At 43.6% G+C, this 16250-nt stretch overlaps 1 protein-coding gene across 1 annotated transcript in view; it reads right to left on the bottom strand.

Annotated features, from left to right (window-relative positions):
* REV3L (REV3 like, DNA directed polymerase zeta catalytic subunit) overlaps positions 1 to 16250 on the bottom strand; it is a 2860434-nt gene that overhangs the window by 161055 nt on the left and 2683129 nt on the right. The window contains exon 29 of the mRNA XM_044062729.1: positions 1713 to 1903. Within this exon, the coding sequence (XP_043918664.1) occupies positions 1713 to 1903 (191 nt within the window). The remainder of the gene's footprint in view (positions 1 to 1712; positions 1904 to 16250) is intronic.

The following is a 16250-nucleotide window of genomic DNA, read 5'->3' as shown; positions in this document are numbered from 1 at the left end:
TGCCCTTGGGCCCCTGAGAAATAGTCTCTGGATCTGCAACAGGATTTTTGAAAAGGAATTTGTGGGACTCAGGAACCCTGTAGTATTGGTCAGGTTTACTAGGAACAGAAGGCAGGGAATCAGGGGCCAAACTGGATTCCGAGAAAACATCATCAACAATGTCTAGTACAGGAGGTATAGCCAAAGGCCTATGCTGAGGTAGAAGAAAGAAATCCCTAAGCCTCTTTTTTGAATCAGAAAATTCCTGGCTTTCCCAGTGAAAATGCAACCTTAAAGTATGTAAAGTTTCCCCAAAAGAAAAATCCTCAGGAGGGGAAGCAGAGGGAATGGAATTCTCTGCATCAGAATCCTCATAAGTAGATATGGACAAATCCAGGTCATCAAAAGAGTCAGAAGAAACAGAATCCTGATCAGAAGATTCATAATCAAGCTCAGCCTTAGGCCTCCTGGGTGGGGGGGGTTGACTACCCCTGATTAGAGTGAACAGATCTTCAGCCATTTTTATCATTTGTTTTTTAGGCATAGGGGGCCTGAGCATCATTTTTTTAGACATGGATCAAGATTTAGGCCTTAGTAATAAAGGAGGTGTCGTTTTAATATGCAAGTCTGTAGGCCTGAATACACCCTCAGAAGCTGGTGCCCGCACAGCGGCTCCGGACCCATACAAGGTAGAGACAACTGCGGGTTCCATAGTTGAACTATCTTGTGGCATACCGGACTCCGAATGGGTCTCAGTAGAGCCCTGCGAATCAGAAATAGCAGGTATCAGGGGCTGCGAAAGCGCCTCACTGAGTACCAGCGAACTGGCGACTGGCTTATGAGAAGCGTCATCAGCAGTTTTGGACCTCGGCTGCCTGTCTCTGTCTTTATCTTTGCATTTTTTCGGAATCCCGATGGTCAGATGGCTAACCAACGACATTTCTGGATAATTAAACCAAAAACCAAAATATTTAGAGGCAAAAATATACCGATGATGGATAGTGCGCTGATTAAATAAAGCACAAAACCGACAGCAAGATACGTCGTGGTCAGGGCCTAGGCAAGAAATACAGTACGAATGAAAATCTTTATGAGGTATTTGCTTTCTACAAGTAATGCAATTATTAACTTTTACTGACATCAGTAAGGAGCAAGAAAAAGGTTTCCCCAACGGGGTACTTAGCTTTAAGATGAAGACTTCGGTTCTGAAACTCAAAAATGAAAATTTCAGGAGTTGGCCGACCGGCACTTGCGAACTGCTTCTGCTTCGAGCACCGCGTGGCAAGAAAGACTGATGTAATTGCGTCGGCTGCATGTTTTATACCCCTGATGACCTGACGTCATGGAAGAAGGGACAGCAACCGACGCAGGACACAAGACTTTGTTAATCAGGTCGACTGAGGGCAATCTGCTAGCAGATTACCCCTAAATGTAATGACTGCAACAGTGAAACACAAAGAACATCTAAAACCCAAGCGTGAATCCAATTCCAAAATAAGGAACATCATCAAAAATAAAAATGTGACAAACATTATGCAATGCCAAGATTATGGAACATGTTTCTTGTAATTAGGAGAAGTCAGTTACTAAAGTGAAATAATATGATAACGTTTTTGGTAAATTATACATTAAAAACTCAATACTTAAAAAAAAAAAAAAAAAGTTAAAGGGAAACACATTGACTCCCTTTTTATACACAGGAAACATAAAGAAATCCAAATGTTGTACATTACCTAGTGAGCTCAAGTGCTGGGACACAGGCACCAGGCCTATATGAATGAAGCCCTCTGTATTCCTTGGCAAAAATGAAGTCCTGTATACTGGCTTTTCCCTCTAGCAGCTTCAAGCACTGTCTCTGAACATACTGCTTAATCAAACTGATATCTCGAGTTTCAAACAGCAGCTTTAATGAACGTTCAAGTATCTGAGGGGAAAAAAACAAAAAACAAAAAAAAAAATCAATCACAGGCATACCATACTAAGAAATTCAACTATATGTTTAATATCCCATATCAACGGTACAAATCTCTTGCCCTAGATTTCAGCTCAAATCATTCTGTATGGCGATTGAGCAAAGGAGTAAAAACTACACATCAAAAAAGAAAAAGAATGTAATCATGTGGAAACGTGGTGTGGCATTCAAAAGAACAAGAAAAATAATGTAATCATGTGGAAAAGAGGGTGCAGCATTCAGAATGCACATGCCATTTGTCGTCTTCTTTCAGCTTTTCCTGGTTAGGGGTCATGACAGCGGATCACCTGTCCGCTCATGATTGGCAGTGGAGTTTTTACTGTGTCGAGTTCCAACCCAGCACCCAACCTTCCACAGAAGGCACACATACTCATGCACTCACACCTAGGGCCAATTTAGAGTATCCAATTCACCTATAGCATGTCTTTGGGATGTGGGAGAAAACCCACACGACAACAGGGAGGAAATACAGACTCCGTAGAGAAGGCACCCCAGCTGAGGATCGAACCGGAGAACCTCTTGCTGTGAGGCGGCAATGCTAACCGCTGCACCACCGCAGCCACCCTATGCACAGGCCAGGCCAATTATTTAATGCGCTTTTACCCAGTTATCAAAAGGAAACAGTGTACCTGACATGGAATTGTTAGGAACAATACATGCAAAATAATGTTTAGGAGGAGGAGTAAGGTTTAAGGAAAGGAAAGAATTGAGCTATTTATGTAATGCTGAAGTGAATGATATCCATTATCATACTTGTATAATGCAGGAAAGTAATGAAAATTTCTCCATGGTTTGTTTTATTTTTTAATAATGTGTGTATGTCGATATCATTGTTTAAAACGAGAATTTAATAAAGACTCATAGGTAGCTACTAGGCACATGGACGACTGAGGAGCCTAGCTCAATTTTCCAACTATCCCAAAGCACTGTCTGGTTAAGTGACTTGCTCAAGGTTACATATAGGCAGATGGAGACTGAGGGAATCCAGCTCTGTACCACAGGAAGCAGCACATTAACAGCTCATAGCCTTAATTCTCAGAGCTAGCTGCCTGGTCAAAAGCACGACGAATGCTGGGATTGATCCCACTGCCTTTTGGATGCTAGGCAAGTGTTCTGACGTTTGAGTTAATTCTAATGGTGTTGAGCATAATTAGACTAAATACAGACACATTCAGGTATATTTTCTTCCAGCATACAAATTCTCTAGTCAGGCAGAGCACCTGGATGCATAAAAGAACGTACCTATTATATCACCACATAAATGTGCTTACCTGCTAGACAGACTGCTAAAGTGGGTTCGTCAATCGGATCTCTTTCTGTTATGTAGCATCCAGTGAAAAAGCCATACACCACTATGGCCACTGCTTACTGCTAAAGATCTCACCCCCACACCAAGTCAAACAACATGATTTTTGTAATGAAATACGTAACTTAATAATCAATGTACATGAATCTTCTTAGAAAAGTATTTTATTCAACAAACAACAAGGCTCTAAGGTTAAGACATACTCAAGATGGTTGCAAAGAGGGTTACATAAGGGAATCAATTTCAGAATTCCTTCTTGCTGAACTACTGGCATGGCGAGCACCTGTGACATCTGAAGTGGGTTAACTAATGGGACACATTCCCAAGCAGTTAATCATAAGTTAAAAAGGAAGCAAACAAGCAAAAGCAAAAAATATTTAACTGAATACACTAAAGGACAGTCAGGTAGCCAGCCAAAAACTTTCTCTGTTAATGCAATGCAAACTCAAACTTCTTCTTCTTCTTTTGGCTTTTCCCGGTTAGGGGTCGCCACAGCGGAACTCCGGTCCGCTAATGATTGGCAGTAGATTTTTTATGGGTGCTGAGGTGCCAGCTCAACGCCCAACCTTCAACGAAGGCACGCCCATTCTACGCATGTCTTTCGAACGCCACTCGACCGCGGGGTGGACATGCAGACTCCACACAGAAGGCGCTCCAGCCGAGAATCAAACGTGAGAACCTCTTGCTGTGAGGCAACAACGCTACCGCTGCACCCAAGCAGATGTTTCTTAAATTATTAATTGTATTATAATCTGCTACAAAGAAACCCATCAACTTCTTTCTAATGCTCTGAAAGGATATTGGACTAGGAATGTGTCTTTGACCATTCCCTGTGCTGTAAATAATACAGTTGATTAGTTTGAGTAATGCAAACTCAAACTAATCAACTGTATTATTTACAGCACAGGGAATGGTCAAAGACACATTCCTAGTCCAATATCCTTTCACAGCACTAGAAAGAAGTTGATGTTTTTTTGTAGCAGATTATAATACAATTAATAATTTAAGACACATCTGCTTGGTTGCTGACTTTTTTCCCTACTGCTAAAACACTGATGAAAGGACAAGTGTGTGACGCACATTTCAAAACAGCAGAAAGGATGTCTCCTGCTGGATGCAATGAACATTACATATATATGCTGCTTGGTATACCAGAAGCCACAGCAGAAACTCCTCCTTAGACCTAAGCCTGAGGTGTTTTTAAGGCAGTGCAAACATTCTGTGAATGCTACACTTTAAAATCACAAATAAGCTCCAACACTATCCCTATATTTTGTTCGTTTGCTGCAATGGAAAATATACGGTGAAATACCATATATAGGAATAATATTAGGTAAGTGATCGCAAGAACCACACAATAACTAATTGTAAACACCTTTAATATGCAGACACATTTAAATGTTCTTGCCACCCTTTAGAAACACTGTTGGATAACCGTCCAAAAAGATCAAGGTTGTACTTGCTAACCATGATGTAAATTTGTCTATCCATAACTTCAATAACACCTAGTAAATAAAGATCAAAAACGGACAAAAAAGCATTAAAACCACAAAGAAAATGCAGCATTACAACATACACACATATGTATAAAAGAAGAGGGCAGACCATACAGAAGCAATCATCTTATTACTGAATGATCTACTATTATGTTTGGAATAAACAATACAAATCCAGCCACATGGCAATATTCTTGATAGCTTTCTGCTCCACACAAATGTTTTTGACACAGATGATGCCACATTGTAAGACTAAAATAAGACTCGATTATAAATAAAAATAAATCGTTCCTAGATTTTACCAATGGGAACATCGGACATGCATATAAAAACATACTAGATTACTATCCTGAACAATTCAGATTTAATTCAAGAGACTAACAATGAGTTTTGTTACAATGTTAACTTCTACAAAACATACTGGTAAAATATAAATTAAAAGGTAAATTTAACAAAAAAAACCCCTCTCTGTAGCAAAAATCACAAATCTGTTAATATATACAAGGGAACAAATCACACAGCAATCAGTTTTCACAAAATGCCAAAGTCCTAAAAGAAAAAGTAGATTAAAATACATTACTAAAGTACATAAACTACTTATTTTTCTTAACAACACTTACAGATCTATGAATTCAGCTTGCTCTCACATGATGAAATCACTAATCAAGTATTTATTTACATATATCAGAAAAGTCACAAGGAAAAATGTGAATGTAACATGTCATGAAAAATTTTAAAGTAAACACCCAGTTTGCAGAATATACCAATAGCACTTATTAACTGTTCAGAGTTCTGCACTGTCTTCATTGTTGCTTGACTGAATTATTTACATATCTGCTGGCATTGTTTTCTGATACTCTGTCTCCATCTTGGTTTTTTCCTAATTTACTGCCTTCTGCACTTGTTTTTAGTCATTTTTTAGGTTAATTGCATTTATTTAAACTGTATTTGCTTTAATATTGCTACACACTCAAGTGTGCGAGCTTGCACAGCATTTGAACTGTTTTTACTACTGTTTTAGCTACTTTTCTGTATTAAAAAAAAAGTTCTAAGCTTGCTTCCTGCCTTTCCTGTAACTAGTCTAGTCCAGATACATATTTGCTGTATCCAGTTTATAAGCTTGTGAGCCCCCAAAGCCTTTCTGTGTTGGAAGGAAGGCTTCCAGCTTATCAGTGGAAGTGGTAAGCACTAGGTAGCCTATCTACCACAAGAGGAGTGGTTTCTGGCCCAGAAGTTGTAGTTTATTGGCCATTTGGGAAGTTTTTCCATCTCTTTCAACATTCTGGTTTAAAAGCCCATGTTTGCGTTTGTTTCTCGCCTTTCCTGTAACTAGTCTAGTCCAGATACAGATTTGCTGTATCAAGGACTGTTTGTAAGCTTCTGAGCCCCCCCAAGTCTTTCTGCGTTGGAGGGAAGCCTTCTAGCTTTTTATTGGGAGTGGTAAGCACTAAGTAGCCTATATACCACAAGTAGAGTGGTTTCTGGCCCAGAAATTGTAGTTTATTGGCCGTTTGGGCAGTTTTCCCATCCCTTTCAACTTTCTGGATTAAAAGCCCATGTTTGCACAGGTTTGCACTTGTTTAAGGCGCTGAGCTGAGGCAAACTATTACTGGTGCCAGAAAGTCTGCCTTCAGTTTTTCCCTTAGATCTTATTAGTTCTTTCTCTCTTGCACTTCAAATAGCCTAATCACGTTGCACTTTAACAGGTTTTTGTAGCAATTATTGCAGCACACCTAAGTGCCATCAGCACTAGTTGTTCTTCATGGAAATAACTCCAGTACTTAGTTATGACCACCCCTCCAGGCATGATTAAAGGGCAGTTACCTGTGCTTTCTCCTATTAACCTGGTGCACTTGGGCATTCTGAGGCAGTGCAGCAACTGCCTCATGTACACAGACAACCCTCACCTTTTACCTCCCAACACTCAGATTTGTGAGAGATACACTTACATCATCAAATTGGAAGCTATGTACTCTCCAGCCAAGACTGGACTAGCTGGTCAAGACAAGGGCAACACCTGCACCACACCAAATGGAACACATAGCCCTCCAGAACACCCACTATCACAACTCTCACATAAAAACACAAACCACACACCCACCTTCACGGAGGCTCTCAACAGAAATTTACCCAAACAGCAGAGACCTCCAAGACAGAAATGCACTTGGCCACCACAACACAGCACAAACCGCAGGACAAATAGCTCACCTCCACAGTGTGCCCCTTAACCTAAGCACCTAAGGCTAAACACCGTCCCCAATACACTAATCATAGGTGAATCAACAGTGAGGCATACAGATGTCCCACTCACTAGGGTGAAAAAGGAGAAGGTAACAGTCAGCTATCAGGTGTCAGAATCCAACACATAACACACGCACTTATGTCACTCCACAACTACAAGTATGACTCTGTCATTGTCCATGTGGTTGTGAATGACCTGAGATGCACCTCCCTGGACTACATGAAAAGAGACATGGTGAAGCTCTTGGATTATGTGGCCCAGGCAGGTATGACACTTGCCCTGAGCAGTATCCTACCGTCACCGAGAATGATATTGCAGTATAAAAAAAATTATTGACTTCAACAATTGGCTAAGTTTCTGGTGTCATTCTAAGGGGATCCAGTATTTGTCTGCTTGGGATGACATGACTGACAGACCTCGATGCTCTGCCAGAGATGTCCTGTAATCTGTCACCCATGGGTTTCCAGGTACTGGCTAAGGCTTTTGCCAGCCCATAGTGCCTTTATTATGCAGTGTTCCAAATTACCACCATAACAGCTATAAATAAATGCAATCTGAGGGTCATGCTGCTCAGTGCTAGAAGTCTAACTCTCAAGATGCACTCACTCAAAGCACTCCTCAAAATGGAGAACATCTACATTTGTGCTGTAACGAAGACCTGGTTTAAAGCGGCAGAAACCACCCCTACGCTACCAGGCTATAACTCATTCCATACCTTTCAGCCCCGAAACATAGACTGAAGCTCCGAAGGTGGTGTCTCCATATTCATATTGGATATTCACATCTTGAGACTAGCAGCCCAGCATAACGCATCTGAGATACTTCAGTTACAACTAACATTGGGTAAGATGGCGATCCAGGTCATAGCCTGCTATAGGTCCCCAACCATGTCCCTAGACTTTCACTCCACGTTCCTAAGCACCCTGGAATCTATAAAGGTCCAACCCAACATTCTCTTACTAGGAGACTTCAACTACCCCTCCATCAACTGGGAAAACTACTCAAGCACTAACACACTGGTCCAACGCTTCCTGGAACTCTATTCCAATGCCCTGGACCAGTTCATTCTGACCCCCACTAGAGGAAGCAACATCCTTGACCAGGTTACTAACATGGGCGACCGCTGCTCTACACCAGTACTCAATCCCTCCCTGGTCAGATCTGACCATAAACTGATCAGCATGGAAATCCACATCTCACCCTCACCCCCTGCAAAGTTGACAACTTTGAAAAACTTCTCCAAAGCTGACTTTGGACTCCTAAAAACAGAGGTGGCTAACTTCACGGCACCCATGCCAATGGAAAATAGCTGCATCATTGTCGAATCATACACCCATGCACTGTACGAACATGTACACAAATGGATGGAACTAGCCATAGCCAAAAGAACCAAATCCCTCTCTTCTAAAAAAAGGAAGCCAATCTGTTGGTCCCCTGCCATTAATAAACTCTACAACAGTAGGAAAAAACTGTTGCAGAAAAAGGTGAACTCCCAGGACTGGAAAAACTTCCTTATTAGCCTCAACAAAAAGCTGATATCCCTCATCAAATCCTCTACAGCCAGCAATGAAGGCAGAATTGCGGCAGACACTAAAAACAATTACAGAGCCTTCTATATCTATATCAAGAACCTCCATGGCAATACCCAGATTTGTTCAGAGATACTGCACAATGGTACGTCCTATACTCAGCCAACAGATATTGCCAACATACTGGCTGACAGATTCAGTGCCAACTCTAGTCCTGTCACCCCCCCCCCCAAATGACCAATCGCAATACCGGAAGAATGCCAGGCACCCAGCATTACTGCAGCACAGGTTAAAGCTGCATCGTCCAAGGCCAAGAATACAGTTTCCATGGGACCCAATAATATCCCTGGCAGTGTTCTACATGAACTACAAAGTGAACTGGCACCACATCTGTGTGCTCTGTTCAGTCACAGCTTCACATCAGGCTTTGTCCCTACTGAATGGTTCACTGCTACAGTCATCCCTCTCCATAAAGGGGGAGCAACTATAGACCCTGGGAATTATCGCCCCATTAGCCTGACAAGTCTGATATGTAAAGCTATGGAGCGCATCATCATGGACCTGATTAACAAAGATATAGGAAATCTCCGAACTCTAGACCCCACTCAATTTGGCTTTGTGAAAGGGAGATCATGCCTGGTCAACCTGGTTGAGTTCTTTGAGTGAATCGCCAGGGCTGTGGATGAAGGTAAGGCAGTGCATACAGCCTACCTCGATCTGACCAAGACCTTTGATACCATTCCTCACTTGGGAATTATTGATAAACTCACCAAACTAGGCATCAACCCCTATATCACTAGGTTGGTTGCAAATTGTCTCACAGATAGAACACACAGTGTGAAAGTAGCAGACTCCAAGTCAGACTGCCGACCAGTCACAAGTGGAGTTCCACAGGGATTGGTCCTGGGTCCTCTCTTGTTCAGCATCTACTTCTCAGAAATCCAGGCCAACACAAAGGGACCCTGTCTGACTAAGTTCACAGACGACTGCAATTTGGGAACCATTAACTCTCCAAAGTGATGCAGACATCCTACAGAAAGGCCTCATTGAGATCAATGACTGGTGTCGAAACCATGGCCTTAAGCTTAATGCCAAAAAATGCATCATCATCCCCTTTGGTAAAAACTCAGTTCCTAATTACCACATCGATGGGAGCCCAATGAACACTGAAGGCGTCATAAGAGATCTGGGGACGCAGCTTGACCGCAACCTCTCCTTCGACCACCACATTGCCACTGTGTGTGTGGCACATCTCATTACCAAGGGTTTTGCATCCAGGAAGAAAGAGGTCATAGTCTATCTCTACTCTTCCCGCATTACACCAATTACCGAGTATAATGTCCCATTTAGCATGTACCTCACTAGACACCTGCAACAGCTGGAGAGGCCACAGAAGTACCTCATGAAGAGGATCATAGGCATTAAACACATGTCCTACACAGAAAAACTCAAAAGACTCCAGCTATTCTGTCTGATATCGCCTACTTAGAGGTGATCTTTGCTTGACTTACATAGCCATGTCTGACCCAGCTCTATTAGAATGCTACATCTAAAGAAATCCCTTTTCTTAGAAATAGCCAGTTTTCTATTTTCAGCACTCAAATACGTTTCTTTGAGCTCAGCACTTGTTCAGAACTCATTGTAAGCACTAAATAAGCTACAAATTACTACAGCACTCAACCTTCCTCACTTGTCTAGAGGAAAACAGTTTTTAGTACTTAATAAATAAGCACCTACCCAGGCATGTCTAAGGGTCAGCTCCCGGTGTTTTCTCCTGTCTACCTGATGAATCTGGGCATCTTGGGGTAATGCAGCAATTGCCTCATGTACACAGACAACCCTCTCTTCCTACCACCCAACACTACAACCTGTGAGAAATGCACTTATATAGCCAAACTGGAAGCAAAGCTCTCTTCACCCAAGACTGGACTAAGACAGTCAAGAGGAGAAGGTAAACACTTGCACCACATCACATTCATCACATAGTCCCTCAAAATCTACACCACCAAAACACACACACACAGAAACAAAACACACACCTACATTCATGGAGGCTCTCAAACAAATCTACCCTAGCAACAGGGACCTCCAAAGCAGAAACACAAGCAAACTGCACCCCCAACACAAACCAAATGACACATAGCCCACAACTTCAGTGTGCCACTCAACCACAGCCCATAAGGCATAAAGTACAGTTTTGTACCTACCATAAATGTAGATGTCCGATAGACATGCAACTGCAGTCATAACATGTGGGTTGTCCTGCCTCAGGCAGCCCTCGGTCGGCCGGATTCCAAAGTCTGGGTCCGACGTCGGCTGATGTCACATTTCTCTCCAACGTCAGAGCGGCTGGAGTACATAAGCATCAGCCAACGCCATTTTCTTCAGTGTTTCTTGCCCCAGATGCCAGGTGCCCTCCAAGGAAGGCTGTAATCAAATTGGAAGACAAAAACAGGATTCCAAACAAATAAATGAGCAATAAAACAAATACACCATAACAGATATCCCCAGCTAAAAGAAACAGGGATAGGAGTGGACCCTAGGCATAGAGGGGTATGGAGGGTGGGAAAATCCGACTGCAGTTGCATATCTATCGGACATCTACATTTATGGTAGGTACAAAACTGTACTATGTCCTTCAAGAATGCAACTGCAGTCATAACATGTGGGTAGAATACCATAGCTTAGCTGGGGGAGGAGGAATGCTCTAGGAAAAAGATGGTGTGGCAATCAAACCCTGCAGGACTGCCGAAGCAAAGCCTGCTCTGGATCTGGAGTATAGAGGCAGATTGTAGTGTTTGGAGAATGTATGCACGGAGCTCCATGTAGCAGCTTCTAGAATGTCCTTAGTAGGCACCCCTCTTAAGAATGCTGTAGAGGTGGCTGTAGCTCTGGTGGAATGTGGTCTGACATTGGCTGGAACAGTCTTTCCATGAAAGGAATAACAGAATCTGATGCAATGTCCAATCCATTTTGAAATAGTCTGCTTTGAAATTGCTTTTCCTTGGACTGCAGGGGCGTAAGCTACAAAAAGTTGTTCAGACTTCCTACTGGCCTTGGTTCTGTCCAGGTAGTAACAAAGTTGTCTGTGAATGTCCAAGGTATGCAACAGTCTTTCCCCCTTGTTCTCAGGATTGGGGAAGAAAGCAGGCAGATGAATTGCTTGATTTAAAGAAACCCTAGATACCACCTTTGGCATGAAAGTAGGGTTGGTCCTTAATGAAACCCTGTCTCTGTGAAAAATAATAAAGGGTGGTATTGCCATTAGGGCCTGTAGCTCCGAAACCCTTCTTGCTGATGTAATTGCCAACAGGAAAGCTGTCTTCCAAGAGAGAAATTGCAAGTCAACTGAAGCTGCTGGCTCAAATGGAGGTAGAGTCAGTTTTTCTAGGACAAAATTGAGGTCCCAGGCTGGCACTGGGGCCTTTCTTGGTGGCTTAATGTTCTTGATTCCCCTGAGGAATTGCCTTAGTAAAGGGCGAGAAAAAACAGGAGGATCAGTGTTGTATCTAGCTGAAATAGCAGATGCATGTATCTTTATGGAAGAATATGAGAGGCCGTTCTTTAACATATCTGCCAAATATTCCAAGATGAGTGGGATGTTCAACAATGATGCATCATGTCCCTTGCTGGTATTCCAATTGCTGAATCTTTTCCACTTTGCTAAGTAAACCTTTCTGGTGGATGGTCTTCGAGCCTCTGTTAGTATCCGCTGAACTTCCTTGGAGAGAGATAGGCTGAAGCTATTTATGGGATCTCCCAGGCTGTTAGCTGCAGTGTCTGTAGATTTGGATGCACTGTTTCGAAGTTGTGTTGAGTCAGAAGTAGAGGCCATTGGGGAAGGGCCCACATCCTGGTGTGACATATGCTCCGTAGTAGTGGGTACCAGTGTTGTCTTGGCCAGTCCGGAGCTATTATGATTCCCTTGGGTCTCTCTGCTTTGATCTTTAGTAATACTGAGGTCATCAGTGGCAGAGGTGGGAATGCATAGATTGTTAGTGAGTTCCAGTTGAATGAGAGGGCATCTATTTTCCAAGCTTTTGGATGGTAGGTCCTTGTGCAGAATTTTGGTAGAAGATGGTTGAGATGAGAGGCAAACAGGTCCACTTCTGGCTTGCCCCATGTCGAAGTGAGTTGTCTGAAGGCCTTCGGATGCAACCTCCACTTGTGTGGATCTGTGAAATTCCTGCTTAGGCTGTCCGCCAACACATTGTCTTTTCCTGGAACAAACTGGGATTGTAACTGGATGTTTAGACTCAGTGATTTCTCCCAAAGATGCATTGTCAGTCTGCAAAGGGGGTAAGAGTGGGTGCCCCCTTGCTTGTTTATGTACCACATCACAGTGGTGTTGTCTGTCCGTATCAGTAAATGGCCTTGCTGGAGTTGGTGTTGAAAAGCCTCAATGGCATGCATTACTGCCAACATTTCCTTTTGGTTTATATGCAGATGTGTTTCCTTTGGAGACCATTGTCCTTGTATACACCTGCCTTCCATGTGCACCCCCCATCCAAGGTCTGAGGCGTCTGTGGTCATGGTCTGTGTTATCTGTGGTTTTTTGAATGACATACCTGTGTTTGCCTGGCTCACGAGGCCCACCATAGGAATTCCTTTTGTAGGCATGGAATGAGCGGTATGATTGTCTCCAAGTTGTTGCTGTGTTGAGACCAAATGCTTTTTAGGTACCATTGAAGCTTTCTCATGTGTAGTCTTGCTAATGGAACCAGGAGAATGCAGGATGCCATGTAACCCAGGGCCTGTAGGAATCTCCTTGCAGTCATCTGGGTGAGTTTTGCTAAACCTTTGAAGTAATGAGTTAACTTCTCTTGCTTGTCTTCTGTCAGGTAAGCCATCTGAGAGGCTGTGTCTAGTTTGGCTCCTAAGAAGATTATTTGCTGGGATGGCTGCAGTCTTGACTTTTGGAAGTTGACTGTGTATCCCAGAGCTTGAAGTAATCGTATGACATAATCCAGGGTTTTTGTCAACATCAATTTGTCGTCCGCTTGTATGAGGCAGTCGTCCAGGTGCAGGGTAAATTTGTATCCCCTGGAGCCTGCAATGAGCAATTACTGAAGCCAGGCATTTTGTGAATACTCTGGGCGCAGTAGATAAGCCAAATGGCAATGCTGAGAATTGATAATGCTCTGGTCCTGCAAGAAATCTGAGGTATCTTCTGCAGCTGTGTCTGATAGGGACATGCAGGTATGCCTCCTTGAAGTCCAGAGTAATCAGCCAAGACCCCTTGCCCAGCATGGGAAGGAGTTGCTGTAGAGTCAGCATTTTGAACTTTGGTACTATGAGAAAGGTGTTTAATGCGGACAAGTCCAGTATTGGTCTCCATTGAGATTCTTTTCTTGGAACCAGGAACAGTCTTGAGTAAAACCCCTGGTCTTGTTCTTGTTGTGGAACTCTTTCCATTGCTTTCATCCGAGTCAGCAGAGTGATTTGCTTGATAGTCTCTGCCCTCTGGTTTTGTGGTAGGTTTGGCATGCCTTGTTTTCTTGGTAAGGTATGAAAATGAAACCTGTACCCTCGGTCTATAATGTCCAAAATCCATTTGTCCTTTGTCAGTCTGTGCCAATTTTCTGCAAACAGAGATAATTTCCCGCCCAAGGGAGCTTCTATTTGTTCCCTGGTAGGCGGTAGTAGAGGAAAGTCATTGAGATTGTGGTTGTGGGGCAGGTGAAACCCCTGCGTCACTTCTTTGGTTTCCTCGCTGCCATTGTCGTCCCCTGTAAGGGCCTCTGTATTGGCCTCTTCCTCGGCCACGTCTGTTCTTACCCGGTTTGAAACTTTTCTGTATTAGGAAAGGACCAGTTTTTAGAAGGCCAATTCCTACTGAATCTGGGGGGTTGAACTTGTAGGAAATCTTTCACCGTCTGAACTGATTTTGCTTTTTCTTCGATGGTCTTTAACACATCCTTAGCATTCGCACCAAAAAGCTTGTTCTTTTCCAAAGGTGCATCCAGAAGTTTTGCTTTTACATGATCTGGTAGAGGTTGATCTTTTAACCAAGCATGTCTACGAATGACTGCCCCTGTCATAGCTGCCCTACATGAAGCTTCCAGTGCATCATATCCACACTGCAGAAAGTGATTGCTTACTTGCTGAGTGTTATGTACAGCTTCCTGCAAAGTCTTCCTGTCTAAAGGATCAGGAGTGGCTAAAGTTTTTTGTAAATCTTCTAAAAGGTAATCCTGATATTGTAACATATGAAAAAGGCAATTTAAAGCTCTCATAGATAAGGTAGTGGATGTGTAAACTTTTTTACCCCATCTCTCTAATGACCTGGCCTCCCTGTTGGCGGGCAATGGATTTTTAGAGGTGGAGGCTGAAACTCCTTTAGGCCCCTGTGAAATAGTTTCCAAATCAGCAGAATGGGCCCTGAATAAATGGGAATGGGTTTCTGGGACCCTGTAATACCTGTCTGGCTTGGCTGGAGAAGGAGGAAGAGAATCAGGGGTAGCACTAGAGTCAGAATAAAGATCATCCAGAACATCAAGTACAGGAGGAATAGCTAAGGGCCTGTGCTGGGGCTTCTTAAGGAAAGTCCTCAGGCATTTCCTAGAATCAGAATATTCCTGACCTTGCCACTTGAAATGTTCCCTCATGGTGTGCAGAACTTCCCCAAAAGAAATATCCTCAGGAGGGGAGGCCGAGGGGATGGAATCTTCTGCATCCGAGTCCTCATAGGTCTGGAAGAGCTCTTCCTGGCTATCAGAGTGGACAGAGCCCTCAGAGTCTTCATCTGAAGGAATAGGTTCAGAGGGTTCAACCCTGGGCCTTTTATCAGAAGGAGGCTGGGATCCTCTCTCAGGATGGGCCTGTGAACCTCTAATCATGGAAATTAAATCAGCAGCCATGGACATAATTTGTGTCTCTGGAGTAGGCTGAGGTAAGGATTTAGAAGTAATATGCTTTGTTTTGCCTGCTGCCTTAGCCCTAGTGTAGGCCTTAATAGACATGGCCATAGGAGGCCTGGCAGCTCCACGTGCAGGAGTGACCTTGTCTACAGCAATGGTCTCGGGCATTTCCTCGGTTTCGGTATCCGGAGGAAAATCGATAACTGGCGTTGGAGTGATGTCCGGAATCGAAGTCGTCGGTAATGCGGTGTCTTCGGTTCGGAGCGGTGGAGAGACCATCTCAGAGGGAACCGGAGCACTCGCGCTAGGTTTTGGCGTGGAGTCGGTGGTAGACGCGGGCCGAGGAAGTCGATCCCGGTCTTTTCGCTTTTTGGGATTTTGCGATGTCGGAAGATCCGATGGCATGGTGTAAGCAAATTTATCGGCAAAAAATTCTTCAGCGAACTCCGCCCGGCGCCTGAGAGTGTGCTTGTTGAAGCGAGCACAGGCTACACAGGCCGAGACGTCGTGGTCTGGGCCCAGGCAAGGAAGACAGTAAGAGTGGAAATCCTTATGAGGTATTTGTTTACCACAAGAAAGACAATTGTTAACTTTTTCAGTTATTTCTGACATCAGCTGAGGCAAGAAAAGGTCCCCAACGGGGTACTTAGCTTTTTTGATGACCAGTATTGAAGAATACAGGAGCTGACCGACCGGCACTTGCGAACTGCTTCTGCTTCGGGCACCGCTTGGCAAGAAAGACTGAAGAAAATGGCGTCGGCTGATGCTTATGTACTCCAGCCGCTCTGACGTCGGAGAGAAATGCGACATCAGCCGACGTCGGACCCAGACTTTGGAATCCGGCCGACCGAGGGCTGCCTGCGGCA

The sequence above is a fragment of the Protopterus annectens genome, chromosome 2.part1 (assembly GCF_019279795.1).
Source record: "Protopterus annectens isolate FY-2018-M chromosome 2.part1, PAN1.0, whole genome shotgun sequence".
In the NCBI taxonomy this organism is placed as follows: domain Eukaryota; kingdom Metazoa; phylum Chordata; order Ceratodontiformes; family Protopteridae; genus Protopterus; species Protopterus annectens.
This window is presented reverse-complemented; position numbering and strand designations above follow the sequence as displayed.